This window comes from Gekko japonicus, unplaced genomic scaffold, assembly GCF_001447785.1.
Source record: "Gekko japonicus isolate JY-2015 unplaced genomic scaffold, Gekko_japonicus_V1.1 scaffold1697, whole genome shotgun sequence".
Lineage (NCBI taxonomy): Eukaryota > Metazoa > Chordata > Lepidosauria > Squamata > Gekkonidae > Gekko > Gekko japonicus.
This window is the reverse complement of record NW_015165293.1, coordinates 385,310-401,969: the sequence shown is the minus strand read 5'-3', so window position 1 is coordinate 401,969 and position 16,660 is coordinate 385,310. Positions and strand designations below refer to the sequence as shown.

Below are 16,660 nucleotides of genomic sequence, written 5' to 3'. Positions count from 1 at the left end.
AAATTAACTTTGGTTTAAATAGTGGGACTTCTTAGAAGCTGGCCTTCCCTAAGGCAGCCCCGGCACCCCCGCCAGGCTCCAGGACAAGTGGGGAGGTAATGCCCAGCAGCCGCAGCTCCCCCCCCCCCGCAAGGCACTGGGGAAAAAAAGGAGCAGCGGTGGCGGCAGGGGACATCTCGGCAATGCCCAGGCCATGGGGGGGGAAGAAGAGGCCTCCTCCTCCTCCCCCTCTCTCTCACTAGTCTGGGGGGGGGGCAGAGAAATCCCTGATGGCTGCCAAGATCCTCCACAGCCTGCGATGCCTGTCATGACGGTCAGCGCACAGCCTGCCCCGCCTCCCCCGGAGCACTGCATCCCTGCTCAAATTGCAGAGCCAGGCAGGGCGAAGCAGGCAGCGGCATCCAGGAGGGGAACGGCAGGGAAGAGGGAGAAAGAGATCCAGTGGGGGGGAGTGGGAAGTGGCAGCTGGGGGCTAGCAGCAGGACATTTTCCCCGGACTACCTGCCCGGGCTAGCCCGGCAAGACCGCCCGCCCTCCCACTGCCACCACTGAGGAAGCCAGGCACCTCCTGCTACTGGGGCTGCAGCCGCCTCTGTCGCCACCACTGCTGCCACCGCTGTTCTGGATGTTGAGATAAAATATATCTCCCAATCTTCCCCTAAATGTTCACTGGGGTTGCCAATCTCCCTGTGGGGCCTGGAGACCTCCCGGAAATCACAGTGTTCCCCAGCCACAGCACATCATTTCCCCTACTGAAAATTTCCCAGCTATTACAACTGATGTCCAGATGACCAAGATCGGTTATCCTGGAGACAATAGCTGCTTTGGGCAGTGGATTCTATGGCATTATACCCTGCTGAGTTCACTCCCCACCCTAAACTCTGCCCTCCCCACACTCTACCCCTCAAATCTACAGGTCTGGCCCTTTCCTTAGTATTGCCAACTTCCAGGGGGCACCTGGAGATCTCCAAGATCAGTTCTCCTGGAGAATATGGCTGCTTTGGGCAGTGGATTCAACGGCATTATACCCTGCTGAGTCCCCCCCCCACCCCAAACCCTGCCCTCCCCAGGCTCTACCCCTCAAATCTACAAGTCTGGCCCCTCTCTTAATATTGCCAACCTCCAGGGGGCACCTGGAGATCTCCAAGATCAGTTGTCCTGGAGAATATGGCTGCTTTGGGCAGTGGATTCTACGGCGTTATACTCTGCTGAGGTCCCCCCCCATCCCAGACCCAGCCCTCCCCACCCCAAACCCTGCCTTCCCCAGGCTTTACCCCTCAAATCTACAGGTATTTCCCAACCTAGAGTTGGCAACCCTGTAACTGGCTACGAAACCACTTTCCAGACTCTTGGAACCCAGGAAACATGGCACAGGAGGAGGTGCTTTTCTACCTTAGCTGCCACTGCATACCCCAAATCAACCTAAGTCACAGGTGGAGGGAACCATATCTATTACCATGTGGCTCTCCTTCCATTTTACCCACTTTAGGCAGCAAAATGACTTGAGACAGCCCTGCCTTATAGCTAAGCAGAAGGAAATAAACATGGCTTGCCTCCCTCTATTTTCCCCTTCCCTCCACCGCCCCACCAGCCACAGCTTGGACACTCACCTGGAGCTTCTTTTTAGAGCTCATTGTATTTCTTCCCACAACGGGCCTTACTCCTAGTCCCTTATAACTTGGTATGCAATCAAGCGAACCCTAGTTCTGGACAAACCTTTCCTCTTTACCTCTTGGGGGAGTTCCAGTTTAGACCGGTCATCTAGCCCATTTGAGTGCAAGCCCATCAGATAAGGGACAGGAGCATCTAGAAAGTGTAGGAGAGATGCTGGGAGGATAGGGACATATACATGCTGCCACTGGAAAGGAAACATCAGTGCTGTGATTGTCTCTGCCACAGTCATCAGTCTCTGGTAATCTAAAAAACATGAAAAAACAGTCACCACAAAGCTGCAACATTTATGTATTGATTTTTATTTAGAACGTTTCTATGCCATCTTTCCATCCAGACCAGGGCTCCCAAGGTGGCAAACATTAAAACATTTCAGTATTAAAACAATTATATAAACACAAACACATATACTAAGAGGGAAGAGGGCTAATAAGAGTTAGCGAGGGAATGCCAAACAAAACAAAAAAAGTCTTCATCAGCTGGCAGGAGACAATAGAAGGAAACGGACAAATCTTCCTGGGGAGGAAGTTCTGAAGTTTCAGCATCACAACTGAGAAGGCCCTTTCTCAGGTTACCACCTCAGATGGCAGGGACATCTGAAGCAGGTAGGCTTGCCAAGTCCCCCCGGGGGGCGGGGAAACCCCCACCCCAGAAGCCCATTCCCCGCCGCTGGCAGATCGGGCCCCAGGGGGAACCCCACCCCCAAAGTAGGCGAGGTGCACGTCACCCGGAAGTGACGCGACCACGCCAGGCACGCTGTGGGCGGGGCCACGGTCATCTGAGGGAAAACTCTATGGTTTTCCCTCGGATGGTCGTAGCCCCGCCCCCAGTGAGCCTGGCGTGGTCGCGTCACTTCCGGGTGACGGGGTTGTGGCGCGTGCGCGCTCCAGGACAAAGCTGGGAGTACCCCGCTTCAACACAAGGTAACACTTGGCAACCCTAGAAGCAGTGCCTTTGAGAATGACTGGAGTGGTTAGGTAGGTTCATATGGGAGTAGGCAGTCCTTAAGGCATGCTGGCCTCGAGCTATATAAGGCTTTAAAGGTCAATGTCAGCACCTCAAATTGGGGCCAGAACCAAATTATGCCCCAATGTAGATAGAACAAGAATGGAGTGATATGGTCCCTATGACCAACTCGAGTCAACATTCTGGCCACAGCATTCTATACCAACGGTAGCTTCCAGACAGTCTTCAAGGGCAAGCCCATATAGATTACATTACAGTAATCTAATAGAGACATTACCAGGGTATGCACCAATATATACAAATATCACAAAACAATGGCACTATGCTACAAAAATAAAGGACTGAACAACACAGATTCTAAAAACAATCAGCAATTATAAGTTTCTCTATGGTAATTAAAGTTAAATGTGACATGATTTCTCTACAAAGCACCATTAAAGTATGAAATACTGTACTTTGAGAACTACAAGGTAATATCAAAGGCATTCACTGACTTTCTATTCCAGTAGCCCATCACAACATGGGCACGTGCACAGGAAAAGATGCAGTCTGTAAAAATCCTCTGTGTATGTGCATTGTCTTTACAATAAACTATACTGTATGTGTTTAGGTTTTTTATAGCACATTTTCCTCAGTATTATTATTATATCAAATCACTGGCTTGGATTCTCCAGAGCACTATTTCGGATGGATTTCCAACCATAGACGTTTTCTCACCTCCTCCTTTCTGCTGTATCCTCAAATTCCCCCAAAATGCTGCTCCCTGGGGACAGGGGATCTTCAGGAGCAGCATTCCTGGGGGCATTTGCAACAGGAACGGTGAGAAAGTCATGCACAGAAACACTCTGGAACATTTATAATACAGAGGTGGTCTGCTTACACAGAAAATGTTTATTAAGTTTACTTTACCATGTACAGTAGCATCACAGGGACCTTAAGAACAATGAGAAAACTAGGTGTACAAATTCTTTTAATATATTTTTTTATAAATAATGCCCTTAAAATACTAATAATAAGCAAGACCATGCAACACATCAACTTTATTTTGAAAAGGAACTTTAAAATGGGAAACCACATAGTGAAAACAACCTTAACTTACAAATACCTCAGGCTTCTTTATTCTAACCAGTTCAGCTTACTTAGATAAGCATGCTTTTACAAGAAAACAATCTATTTATTAATTTAATTTTAACATTTTTGGATGAAAGACTATCTTATTTGAATGTGTGTATGCATACACTAAGTCACAGCTACAATTCCATAACTTTTTACACGTTGCATTTTGATTGCAGCATGATTCCTACACACAAATCTGAATGTATGGATGGACTTCATGTGAACTCAGTATCATTATTCACAGATTTTCTTCATAAAAAGCTAAGCACTTTACCTACCTACCACTATGTTATGGGGCCTTGTGAGGTTTTGTTGTGGACGGGACTCCCTCCCAAGAAGCCCCCCCAGCCCATCTTCCCTCTCCAGCCCTGTAGCAAACAAGGGCCTTAATTGGTTGGCACCACTTTGGTTCTTGGGCTTGACTGGGGAAGGCCTAGAACACCCTCCCTCCCACCAACAACCCTATCTACTTTATGGCTCAATATGCAGTGTGAAGGGTCCAGGCAGAGTGAACAAACAAGCAAACAAGACTAGTTTATTAAATAAATACTGTAACAGTTAATTAAATAATAGAACACTTATAAAAACAGAGTGTAGCATAACACACATGGCATAAATGTCAGGGATAGAAGCCAGCTGAAAAACAGTAACAGAACTGTCTTTATTGGACTTCTAACTCTATGTCAACATGTGATCCCCTTCAGGTCAGCTATCCCCACCAGGGTAAGAGATTAACTCCTACCAAAATCAGCCTCTTTGAAGCCCTGCTTCATGGAGTGCACACACCCGCCCTGTGCAGAACATTACAAACTCTTCCTCAAGGTTCTGTCTCCTTAACAGTTGATCAGCACTAAACTAAAGTATTATGTAAAAGCTAGTAGATCCTAGAATGCTTTATTCTGATATAGGAATGCTATTTTAAAAACCACTTTTTCATTATTTTAGACCATTTCTAATATCAAGTTTTTAAAATTAATGATTGTCATTAATTCTAGTACTTGAATCAAACATGCACGATTTATTTCCAATTGCTTGCATGTGCAGCCTCCTGACTGGACACATTCCAGTTTCCAAATACAGTACGGGGTTGGGGAGGCAGGAGCCCCTCCTCTCCCCACATCATGGTCCCAATCTAACTTAGGCCTCTGCTGCAGTTTTATACAGTAGTTTCTGCCAAGAACTCACAGCTGCAACATGGCTGCCAGTGCCTTTGGCAACTGGTGTAAAGCATAACACATCATTTGGTCCTGAGATCCCCAAAAGGGGATCCAGCACAGGAGGAGTGAGACCAATGGCCACTTCAGACATCACAAAATCTGCCTTAAGGGTTTAGGTCAGACATGTCCTGGAATTTCAGACTGTGGAAGGTCAGTAGTTCAGCAGTTCGAGACCTGGGTGCCGCATGATGGAGTGAGCTCCCGTCTCTAGTTCCAGCTCCTGCCAACCTAGCAGTTCGAAAGCAAGAAATTGCAAGTAGATAAATAGGTACCACTTCGGTGGGAAGGTAACAGCGTTCCGTGCGCCTTGGTGTTTAGTCATGCCGGCCATATGACCACGGAAACGTCTTCGGACAGCGCTGGCTCTTCGGCTTTGAAACGGAGATGAGCACCGCAACCTTGGGGTCAGATTCGACTGGCTTTCGAGCAAGGGAACCTTTACCTTTACCTTTAACTTAATTCACAAATGTGTGCAGGCTCAAATTAGATCAGGATGGCAGCACACGAGAAGAAAGGGCTTCAGTCTTTTCCCCCACTCTGAAACAGTCCAGGGAAGCCGCTATCTGCCTGTTGAGGAAATTTATATATACTAATGACTAAATGTAAGTTGCCAATGGGGCCATTTCAGATCTGGAAAACTATGCAGTGGGGAAGGTTCTTCTCCTTTCGTGTCACAGTACAAATCCAAATTGGGACTGTACGCACCTGGGAGTTGGGTTCCCCACACAAAAAACCAAGCATTCCTCTGACTTCAAGGTACTTGGTGTTCCCATAGACTTTGTAACATGTGAAATCGTTACACAAGTCCTGCAGGATGCATAGATAGTATTGACACTAGCCCTGGGCCCACTTTTCTTTTCTTTTTTTTTACTATAACCAGCACAGTTGTGGATTCCCATCTGAGACAACAGTTGAAAATATTTTAAAAATCTCTTCCCTATCAGTAAGGCAAACCAAAGATCAGTAAGGCAAACCGAAGTGGCCATACCACAGCCTCACAGGTAAAAGAATTAGGCTTTGGTCTTCATTGATAGTTGGTGACAACTTTTTTTTTTTTTTTAATTAAGAACAAACGTGAGATCAACTGGTGTGGCCAAAAAACACTTCCAGACCCAGAATATTTCGTGGAGAACTAACTGCCACTCTGCCTAAAAGTATAGAAATGGATTAGCGGCAAGGTTCGGATTAGAGAAAAAGATGGGGAAAAGCCATGACCTGTATATCTCAACACTGGTTAACAGGTAGATCTACACATAACTAAATCTAAAGAACAAAGATAGGCTCTCATATTTTGTTTAAAATGATCCACTATCTACTTTTCAGCTTTTTCTTTTGCTGCTGCTTCTTATTAATAAACTTTGGTATGAGATTAACCTGCTATTGCCAAAACTAGGATGAGACTGAATCAATTCTGTATAAGAGCAGGAGCTTATCTGCCTCATTGTGAGATAAAACAAGCACTAAAGAAGCCCATACCTATGAGTCTCTCCAGCCATCTCAGAGTGCACTGGACACTTAGAAGAAAGTCTTCTCTCTTCCATAAGATCTCAAAACAAGGAGACATAGACTAATGTATCACATTTCCTATATCACATTCAAGGCCAGGCCATCACTCTATATTTAATTTAAAAAGCAGAGAACCAGGTGTCCTTATTCTAGCCACTAGTTTATTTAAGGGGAAAATATGCATTTCAATGTGCTGTTAGGTATTTTCGGATGCTCATTCTCTCCACTAGTTGATTCCATTTGAGATACATAATATTTACTATTCCCTTTTTATTTTAATTACAAACACTGGTGACACTTTAAGCTTTATGACTGACTGGTAGCTACAAAAGAAAAGGATATACTCACGCTGTGAATAAAGCAATATCTGAAATTCCAAAAGAGCACAGGTAAAGAGTTGAACCATATTCTCCACACCGAGTAATTCAACAACTTCTTTAACTGGAAAGTCAAATAATGGCAACTCATTGGTGCTTGGCCTCTGGCAAGTAATTGGTCCATAAACACCTGAAAATTTTAGAGATCTTCCCGCTGGTGGAAGAGGAACTTCATAGAGTATATTGTAAATAAAGCTTTCCAAAGGTAATGGTGGTGGTTGAGGTGAAGTTACAGCTCTGTGGAGTTGCTCAAGTACTTTTCTACATGCCTTCATGAAAGACATTGGAGTTATCAGACAAATGCACTTAGAGACATATAGAGTGTCCCTACTAATATCATATGAGTTAAATCGCTGTAGCTTTGATACAGAGGTGCCATTACAGTCTTCTATGGTGCTACAGTTATCTTTGTCATTTGTAGGTGAGGTATGAAGAATATCATATTCTGCATTGTGCATGTGATACAGTGTCTGCATTGCACTACAGATTTGTTTGCTGGTAACTTCTTCATAAAATGTGAGAGAAAACCCAAATGTCCGTGAGCCGTCTTCACGGGTGATGATAAACGAATGGAACTGAGGTTCTCTGGCATCAGCTTGTGTCTTGAAAGACAGACCCTTAGGCATACACAGCTGAAAAGAAAGATTGAACAGCAAGGATATAATAATTCAGTAATCAATAGCTAAAATTACAATTTTATTTTCAAGTTTAACCTGTTCAGAGTCATCAGGTATAACGGAGGCAAATCGGAGAAGAATTTCTCCAGTAAAAGTGCCGCTGAAATAAACACCAGCAGACTGTACACAAATGACATGCAACACATTAATAAATGAACTCTTTATTCTGCCCTATAGTCTAAGAGCTACAAGTTTAATTATTCCAGGGATGTGTCCGTCCTGCTTCTGTCCTCACATGTTAAAAGATCCAGGATGGTCCTTCCCTAAAATTTCAGATACTGTTCATGTACAAGAAGCAGAAGAATGTGCTCCTTCAACTGGAAACTCACAGTGCTATATGCACTGAAGAAGTGGCAATGGCTGCTGAAGAACCAATTTGTGACTTCCCACATGTTAGTTATATAGCCACAGAGTACCTCCTGTTATCACGATTGATTATAATCTCATACGTGCATAGGCCCCATCTAGTCCTCATTCTTGTCCAGGTGTCAGTGTCAAACTAAATAGATTCACGTGTTAAGCACAGAGCTGCATCAATCTTCTCAAAAGAATTGGCGGAGTGCAATTTTAACAACAAAAGGGATGAGCAGGTGACACACATAAAGCCATCTTCTCTCCTATCACCCTTCATTGCTAACCTTCTTGCACCCCTGTCTCCAAGTGGTTTTCACCCAGCCAAGTATGCTCTAGGTATAAGAACTCTGATAAGTGGGGGGGGGGGGGGGGGGGAATAGAAGAAAAAGAAGATGTAGACAGAGGGAGGATTCTTCATTTCTCATCCGCAAGACAGGCCCACCCCCAAGATGAGCCGGGGCATGGAAGTAAGTAAGGAAGTACAAATTACGGTTAAGCAATTTGAAAGCACTGGCTTGTATCAAACAATGTGCAAACGGAAGTATGAACAGACTTCATGCAGTTTTGCTTGCACAAGATTTTATGCAGTGCCTAGCACTATCTCTCTAGATATTATAGTACCCAGATGTTTATTGCACAAGATCTTGCACAAACAGAAACACAAGTGGGGTGTACAATGAGTTTTACTTAGCACAAGCAAACAGTTACCAGGGTCTTTTTCTTGTGTTGCTGCTTGTGCAAGAGCTGTGGCACAAGAATGGAAACTTTGTGCTGGATCTAACCCATTATATTTGTAGCATCCCATTTTCTAAATTAACTTTAAGAATACAAGTAACTAACCATTCCCACTGCATCTTGATCAAAGGGATTCCATTCAACATTTTCAGGATAACGAGCAAGAACTTTGGACTTGAATGTGCGTCTTAATGGAGTCTGTTCAAAATTTTCACCTGAAAAATTAAGGAAAAAGAAGTCCATTACAATATATCCATTCCATACATTTCTGTATAGAAGCCAGAAAGCACATTATTTAGTAGTAAGAGGATTAAGATCAAGTATTTCCTTGAAGAGAAACAGGAAATGAAAAGTAGTGATTAGCAAAGGAGAGTGAGTAGCGTGAAGTTGTAACACTGGCAGTAACTTGCATACAATTATCTATCTGTGCCTTTCCAGTAAGTAAACCAGGCTATTTTATTGGCTTTATATGTTTCAGAAATTTATTATGTATGTGGGTGTTTACATTTGTTCATCACAACAAATATAATTTTAAAAGTTATTTAGGAAATGCACACATAGGTAAGAGAGGCAAAACATAAGCAAAAAAGTTTAAACACGTAAATAGACCAATTTCAATAGTTTTATCTTGTGTTTACGTTTTGAATCCATCATCTGTTACAGAAATCAGCTGTGAAGGGAAATCCAGAAGGCACAAAATGGTCAAGGGACAGAAACACTAGAAAAGAAATATCCATATGAATCAAGGTTTTGGTTTTTCCCCATTTTTGTTTTACCTTCTGCAGAACTGGAAATGAAACGGCCACCACCATCTTGGGCTTTAGAGGCCTGTATATACTGGCATAATGCTATATAACAAATAAAAAGAACACTGCATTATAATTTAATAGTGTAAACGCTTATTGCAGCTATAGATCTGTTTCTAAGCAACTCTGCCCAAATCCAGTGAAATACAGCAAGTTCGACACAGTATTTGCAAGTTCTAGGAGGTTACCAAGGATATCGTTTTCACACTATAGGAAATTAATGATTAAAATATTGGCAATCCACACACATACTATGAATGCAAATGCTTTCTAAATAAGAAGGACATTTTTTACTCCAAAAATAAAACTTTATCACCTTCATTTAATGAATAGGGAAATGAGTATGCAGAGAGATGACAGCTGCTACAACAATAAGGCAGAATTACATGAAACAACATGTTTCAAGTAAACTCAAAAGCTTTTATCACCACCTGCCAAATGGGATGGGGAAGCCATTTCAGTCCATTTATTCTCCAGTACATTATAATTAAATGGCAAAAATGCTGATTTTGTAATTGTTGCTGTGCTGCACTTTATTAATGTAAAACAACTCTAAATTACACTTCTATGTTAACTCAAAGAGCTTAGAGAAGCTTCAGAGCATACAAAATTGTTCAGTCACAACAACACTGAAGATATGTGACAACATAAAGGTATTCGCAAGAGTTTTACTTTAAAAATTGATTAAGGCCTCTGACAAATGGAGTAAACCTGTATACCACACAGCAAGCTGCATGGAGGAATTAATTAAATATTTAATTCCGATTCTAAGGCAGGCACAGAGACTGCCAACTACAAGTGTGATGCCACCTCCTTTCTAAGGAGCAGACATCATCACTAATGCCACCCCCATTTAGATGGAGCTGCCTATTCAGGAAGCACCGTCCTTATCACTTTGCCCTCCCCTTTCATTTGCCAGAAAATCAACACTTATCAGGTAGGGATATAAAATAGGTAAAGGTAAAGGTTCCCTTGCTTGAAAGCCAGTCGAATCCGACTCTAGGGTTGCGGTGCTCATCTCCGTTTCAAAGCCGAAGAGCCAGCGCTGTCCGAAGACGTTTCCGTGGTCATGTGGCCGGCATGACTAATCACCAAGGTGCACGGAACGCTGTTACCTTCCCACTGAACTGGTGCCTAATTATCTACTTGCAATTTCTTGCTTTCAAACTGCTAAGTTGGCAGGAGTGGGATATAAAATACTGAATGATTCATATTAGTGTATATATAAGAAATTACAAATAGGCATTTGTCTCTGCCATCTTTCCTACTCAGGATGGGCACTTAGCAAAAATCACGATAGCCTGCTTTAGCAGTGTGCAACATAAGTTCCACAGAGCCCCATTTGCTGGCAACTGAGGAGGCAACTTTAATTACTATTGCAGTTATATAGAGTCCCTCACAGTGAAGTTCTAACCATGAAGAAGGCAGGTCACGTAGATCCTAATCAGTCCACTACAGAAGTAAACTGTAAGATGATGACTTAGGCAGATCAAGATTCACGGTTCCTAGAACTCAGCGTGTAAGAGGGGGAACAGAGTCTTTCAAAACCTGCAGCCAGTCTTGAGTCCTGATTAGGTGTGTGCAATTTGGTACAAACCGAACCAAATAAATACTCAAAAAATACCTCATTGGTATCTTTTGGGTATTTATTAAGGCGAATCAGAGATCTGTATTTGGCTACCAAAATCAACCCTGACTGTTCCCTGGAAGGCCAGATAATGAAACTGAAGCTCAAATACTTTGGCCACCAAATGAGAAGGGAGCACTCACTGGAGAAGACCCTGATGCTGGGAAAGATTGAAGGTCAAAGAAGACGGGGACGGCAAAGGATGAGATGGTTAGACAGTGTCATAGATGCAACGAACATGAAATTGAGCAACCTTCAGAGGACGGCGGAAGACAGGAAGGCCTGGTGTGATCTGATCCATGGGGTCGCGAAGAGTCGGACTCGACTGTGCGACTGAACAACAACAACAACAACAGATGGCTCAGCCTGAAAAGCTGATGTTTTTCACCTTTTATTTGGGTGAGAAAGCCTCAGCCGAGTGGCACAGAGGGCTATCAGCTCCACACCGCCCCAGCTGATCCTCTTTTGCAGCTCCGGGCCACCAGCCCAGGATTGGCCGGGGCAGTGGGAGCTGACAGTTCTACACTGCCCCAGCTGATCTTCCCCCAAAACCAATCTGCACACAACTGGGAGGGCAGATAGTGGGGCTCCCCACTTCTGATGGAATTCTTCTGAACCTTGCTGACTCTGTTAAAAACCTTGGTGTTATACTGGATCCAACTTTATTACTGGAGAAGCAAGTTAATGCAGCTGCAAAAAAGGCTTTCTTCTGACTCAGCCTGTAAAACGGCCCCTTACCTTGATACAGGTAATCTGGCCACCTGGATCCATGCCACAGTAACATCAAAACTATACTACTGTAATGCACTGTACATTGGCCTCCCCTCAAAATCAATTAGGATGCTCCAGTTGGTACAGAAAGCCACAGCTTGGCTATTATCAGGCTCTAGACAGAACAAGCATATCTTTGCTTGTTGCCCCCTCGTCCAGCAGTGGGGCCAGGACACTAGAAGCCCCCCCACTGTTGCCCCCCCCAACCACCAAGAATACAGAGCGTCACTTGCCCCAGACTGAGAGTCCCTATCTATACCTTGGGGCTAATAGACACTGATGGACTTCTGCTCCATATCTACATATCAGGGGCACTTGGCGGGCAGAGAGATTTTCCTGCACACTTGGAGCAGTCCCCAGGTGTGTAGAAAAATCTAAAAAGTTGAAAAAAATATACGGGGATATTTAAATCCCCCCAAAAGTAAAAGCGTTCCCTGCGCATGTGCAGAGAATGCTCTGGCCATTGGGGGAGAGGCCCGGGAGGTCCGGCAGGCCCGGAGGCTGGGAGCCACTCAGGCCTTGCCACTGGTGCCAGGGGGGAGCAGGAGAAGGTTCAGTGGGCCTGGTAGCTGGAAGCCGCTCAGGCCACGCCACCGGTCCTCGGGGGGAGTGGGAGAAGGCTCGGCAGGCCCACGCCGCTCACTGCCATGCAGGGGGGCAAGGGAAAAGGATTGTGGGCCCAGCAACTGGAAGCCACATGGGCCTCTCCGTCAGTGCCGGGGGGTTGGGGGGGAGAAGGATTGGCGGGCCCGGGCACCACCGTCGGTGCAGGGGGGAGAAGGCTCACCTGTGGCTGCTTCTTCCTCCTCCGCTACGTGGAGTTTCTTCTCCCCCCCACGAGTATCGCGGGTCCCCACTTCTTGTTATTCCTGTTCTGCAGACATTCCATTAGCTGCCCATTTGTTACTGGGCTGAATTTAAGGTACTGGCTATCACTTACAAAGCCCTTCATGGCCTCGATCCCTCTGATCTGCAGGACCACTTCTCTCCCTATGCTCTGTCATGATAGCTTCGCCCATCTCAGCCGGGCCTTCTACAGGTGCCAACCTGCGAAAGGGCAAAATCAGCAACTGCCCATACATGTGCTTTCTGCATTGTGGCCCCCACCTTATGGAATGGCCTGCCTGAGGAAGTCAGAAAGGCTTTCTCTTGAAAACTATGCAAAACTGAATTATTCAAGAGGGCTTTTCTGCACAGGTAATGGGATGTACTGTACAAACTGGTTCACAAAGTTACTTGGATAAATGATTAGGGACTGTGGTCTATACTACTGTATACAGGTTACTATATGTAGGATCCTACTATATAATTTTTGCACTGTTTAATGTGTCATGTTAATACCTATGCTATTCTTCAGTTCTGTCTTTTAGATTTCTGGTTAGTTCCAGACATCTACATTCCTAATTCTATTCCATTGTTAATTGAATTGTCCCATCTTGTTAATTGTACTACCTCACTCAGCATAATCGGCTTTGAGTCGAAGTGAGAAAGGGGAACTATAACGTAAATAAAGAAAGTGTTCAGCAAATGGAAGACAATAATTCAACTGATGTTTTTAGGTCAATGTCATGCCTCAGCTACCAAAGATATTATGTTCTATCTATACTATTACCTAACAATTCACATTGGTACCTAATAATTCACACAAACAAGGAACACACTGTTCTGAAAAGAAGGCAACTAAGCCTAATGACAGTTTTGCCTGTATGGCCTTACACCATAAAATCTACCCAAAATATCATACCTAGTAAAACCAGAGCACAGTTCAGAAATTCAGTTACCTTTCACCTCAGATCTGACATGAGTAACTGGTGACCCAAATGCAACAAAAGAAGAAGAGTTGGATTTATACCCACCCTTCACTCGGCGTCTCAGAGTGGCTTACAATCCCCTTCCCTTCCTCTCCCCACAACAGACACCCTGTAAGGTAGGTGGGGTTGAGAGAGCTCTGAGAGAACTGCTCTTGGGAGAACAGCTCTGAGAGAACTGTGACTGACCCAAGGTCACCCAGCTGGCTGCATGTGGAAGAGTGGGGAATCAAACCCAGTTCTTCAGAACAGAGTCTGCCACTCTTAACCACCACACCATACTGGCAATGTCATATCAAATGAATTATTTTTCCTGTACGAACTCCTACAGACAAGACTAAATATTATACAGAAATAACAAAAAGAATTTAAATGGACTTTCTAATTTGGGTGAGAGGGGGATACATAAATATCTGTTTAGCAAGATTTCACAAAACTACAACAGTTTAAGATATAGCCAGCCTTATACTATACTAGGGTTACCAGATGTCTTCTTTTTGTGTGTCCGTCCTCTTTTGGCCTCTTTTTAAAAAACGGATGAAAATATCCTGTTTCTGAGTTGGAAGGTTAGGAATATTCCCAGTAAGTAGCAGTTATCACAGCTTAAATAGTAGGGGTATTTCAAATGAGATTTGTCATACTGATCACTTGTTGGAAATAGTCAGTCGGGAAATACATCCACTTTTTTGCTTTTCAAAATATGTTAACCCTAACTATACATACTACAGGTTTAGTATAAAATTCTAATTCTTCATCCATGAAATTAAAGATGCCAAGCTGTTTCAACAAAGCTGAATACGGTGAGCTTGTTGTTTGTTTGTTTTTAAAAATCAAAGACTATCTAAATTTCTAAGTCAAATTCAAGCAGCTTTGCACTTGGCAAATATGTTGGACAGCTAACATGCAGATCGGTAAAAACCGCTTGAGAGCACAGAAGTAAATTTATAACCTTTATTCTCAAACCCACACTTTTTAAAGCTGCCCAACATAAAAACAGGGTGTCACAATGTTGTACATAAAGCCTACAGCTCCAAAAAAGCTTCAGCAGAGTACAGCTGCTCTTACTTACATCAGCCACTCCATTCTTTACGGCAGTATCAGCTACCATAGCACGTCTGCCTCAGTTCCCAAAGAAACAAAAGAGCTCTTTGGTATTCCACAACATGGGGAACAACACAGACTCCTTCAAGGCAAAGAAGGAAGCTGGATGATCTTCTAGGACAACGTTTACAACTCGAACAGAGCATCTCACAGGTTCCATTACGACCTACTCTTACTGTCCAATACCCACTGCAGAGTTACAAAAATAAAAGCCTTTTCATATTGCATAAGGGCTTCCCCCACGGCCTTCAATGCAACAACAGCACATGTTTAATGGGTATACAGAACTGCCCCCACTACTAATGTCAAAGATAATTCATCTGAGGAGAATGTGCTTTAGATTTAAAGTGTGTTCAAAACTTGGGACTGAACCAATGCTCCCTCTAAGCTGTGGAGTCTTGTGAGCAAAAATTCAACTTTGTGAACTACTGGCATTTAAAGTTGTGAGCGAGCAATTCGGCTACTGCATAAATCAGTTTGTTTGGAGCCATCCTTCCTGAGCAAAGAAAAAAATTTGTGAGCCGGAGGCTAATAGGCTGTGAGCTAACTCACACTTACTCAGCTTAGAGGGAACACTGGACTGAACCAGGGTGACAAAGCTGGTGCTGGAACCAGTGTTCCCTCTAAGCTGAGTTAGTGTGAGCTAGCTCACAGCTTTTTAGCCTCTGGCTCACACATTTTTGTCTTAGCTCAGGAAGGATGGCTCCAGAGCAAACTTAATTTTTGCAGTACCCAAATCACCTGCTCACAACTTTAATACCAGTAGCTCGCAAAGTAGAATTTTTGTTCACAGGACTCCATAGAGGGAGCATTGGTTGGAACTTCAAAAAGGATGTGGACAGAATGGAGCATGTGCAGAGGAGAGCAATGAGGATGATGGGGGCCTGGAGACCAAGTCCAATGAGGAAAGCTGAGGGACTTGGGGATGTTTCGTCTGAAGAAGAGGAGGTTAAAGGGGGACATGATTGCTCTCTTTAAGTATTTGAAGGGCTGTCACTTAGAGGAGGGCAGGGAGCTGTTCCTTTTTGAAATAATGAGTTTAAATTAAGGGTGGGAAGGTACCAGCTGGATATTAGGAAACACTTTTTGACAGTAAGAGTTGTGCAACAGTGGAATCAGCTGCCTAGGGAGGTGGTGAGCTCCCCCTCACTGGCGGTCTTCAAGCAGCATCTGGACAAGCACTTGCCAGGGATACTGCAGGCTGGTCCTGCATTGAACAGGGGGTTGGACTAGATGGCTTGTATGGCCCCTTCCAACTCTGTGATTCTATGATTCTATGTGGCTGATCCACTACATCTAGTTTGCCCATCACAGGAACTACATAAAAGAGGAGTAATGAACTCAGAGAAGACTGAAAGTACTAATTTAAAGTATTTCCAGACAGCCTCTCAACCATAGTTTCTGAAGCAATTCACAACAAGATGCAAAGAACAAACACATAAAAATATCAGTATCAATTCAATGAAAATCAGCAGCTGTTAAAGCAAAATTTAAAAAGCCAGGAACATTTCAGTGAAGACCAGTTACAAAACACAAATTATCACCAAATGCCTTGGAAGAATAAGAAAGCAATCATGTACTGCCTAAAAGTCAAGTAAGCAAGCCCTATGTGAACTGCTGTAGTGAGGAAGTTTCATAGGCAAGGAGCCATTAAAGAAAAGGTCCTTTCGCAGCCACCTATACCATTTCAGATGATGGGGACACACAGAGCAAAGGCTCTGACAATTATCTTAATGTCTGGGGAGATTCATAAAGAAGAAAGCAGTCACTCAGGTACCCTGGTGATAGAAAGTTAGTGTGTTAAAAAGCAACTACCAGGGCTTTAAATTGTGTTTAGAAATAAACTGGAAGTATACAAGTTAACAGTCTTGCAGCTGCATTCTGCACCAACTGGAATTTTTGGATAGTCTTCAAATACAGCACTACAT

The 16,660-nt window shown here is 43.8% G+C and overlaps 1 protein-coding gene across 1 annotated transcript in view; it reads right to left on the bottom strand.

Moving 5' to 3' along the window:
• DENND5A (DENN/MADD domain containing 5A) overlaps positions 1 to 14,739 on the bottom strand; it is a 23,835-nt gene extending 9,096 nt beyond the window's left edge. The window contains exons 1-5 of the mRNA XM_015410363.1: positions 14,697 to 14,739; positions 9,396 to 9,467; positions 8,725 to 8,834; positions 6,825 to 7,485; positions 1,717 to 1,917 (exon numbers count right to left, since the gene is read on the bottom strand). Of these exons, the coding sequence (XP_015265849.1) occupies positions 1,717 to 1,917; positions 6,825 to 7,485; positions 8,725 to 8,834; positions 9,396 to 9,467; positions 14,697 to 14,739 (1,087 nt within the window). The remainder of the gene's footprint in view (positions 1 to 1,716; positions 1,918 to 6,824; positions 7,486 to 8,724; positions 8,835 to 9,395; positions 9,468 to 14,696) is intronic.
• Between the last annotated feature and the right edge of the window lie 1,921 nt (positions 14,740 to 16,660).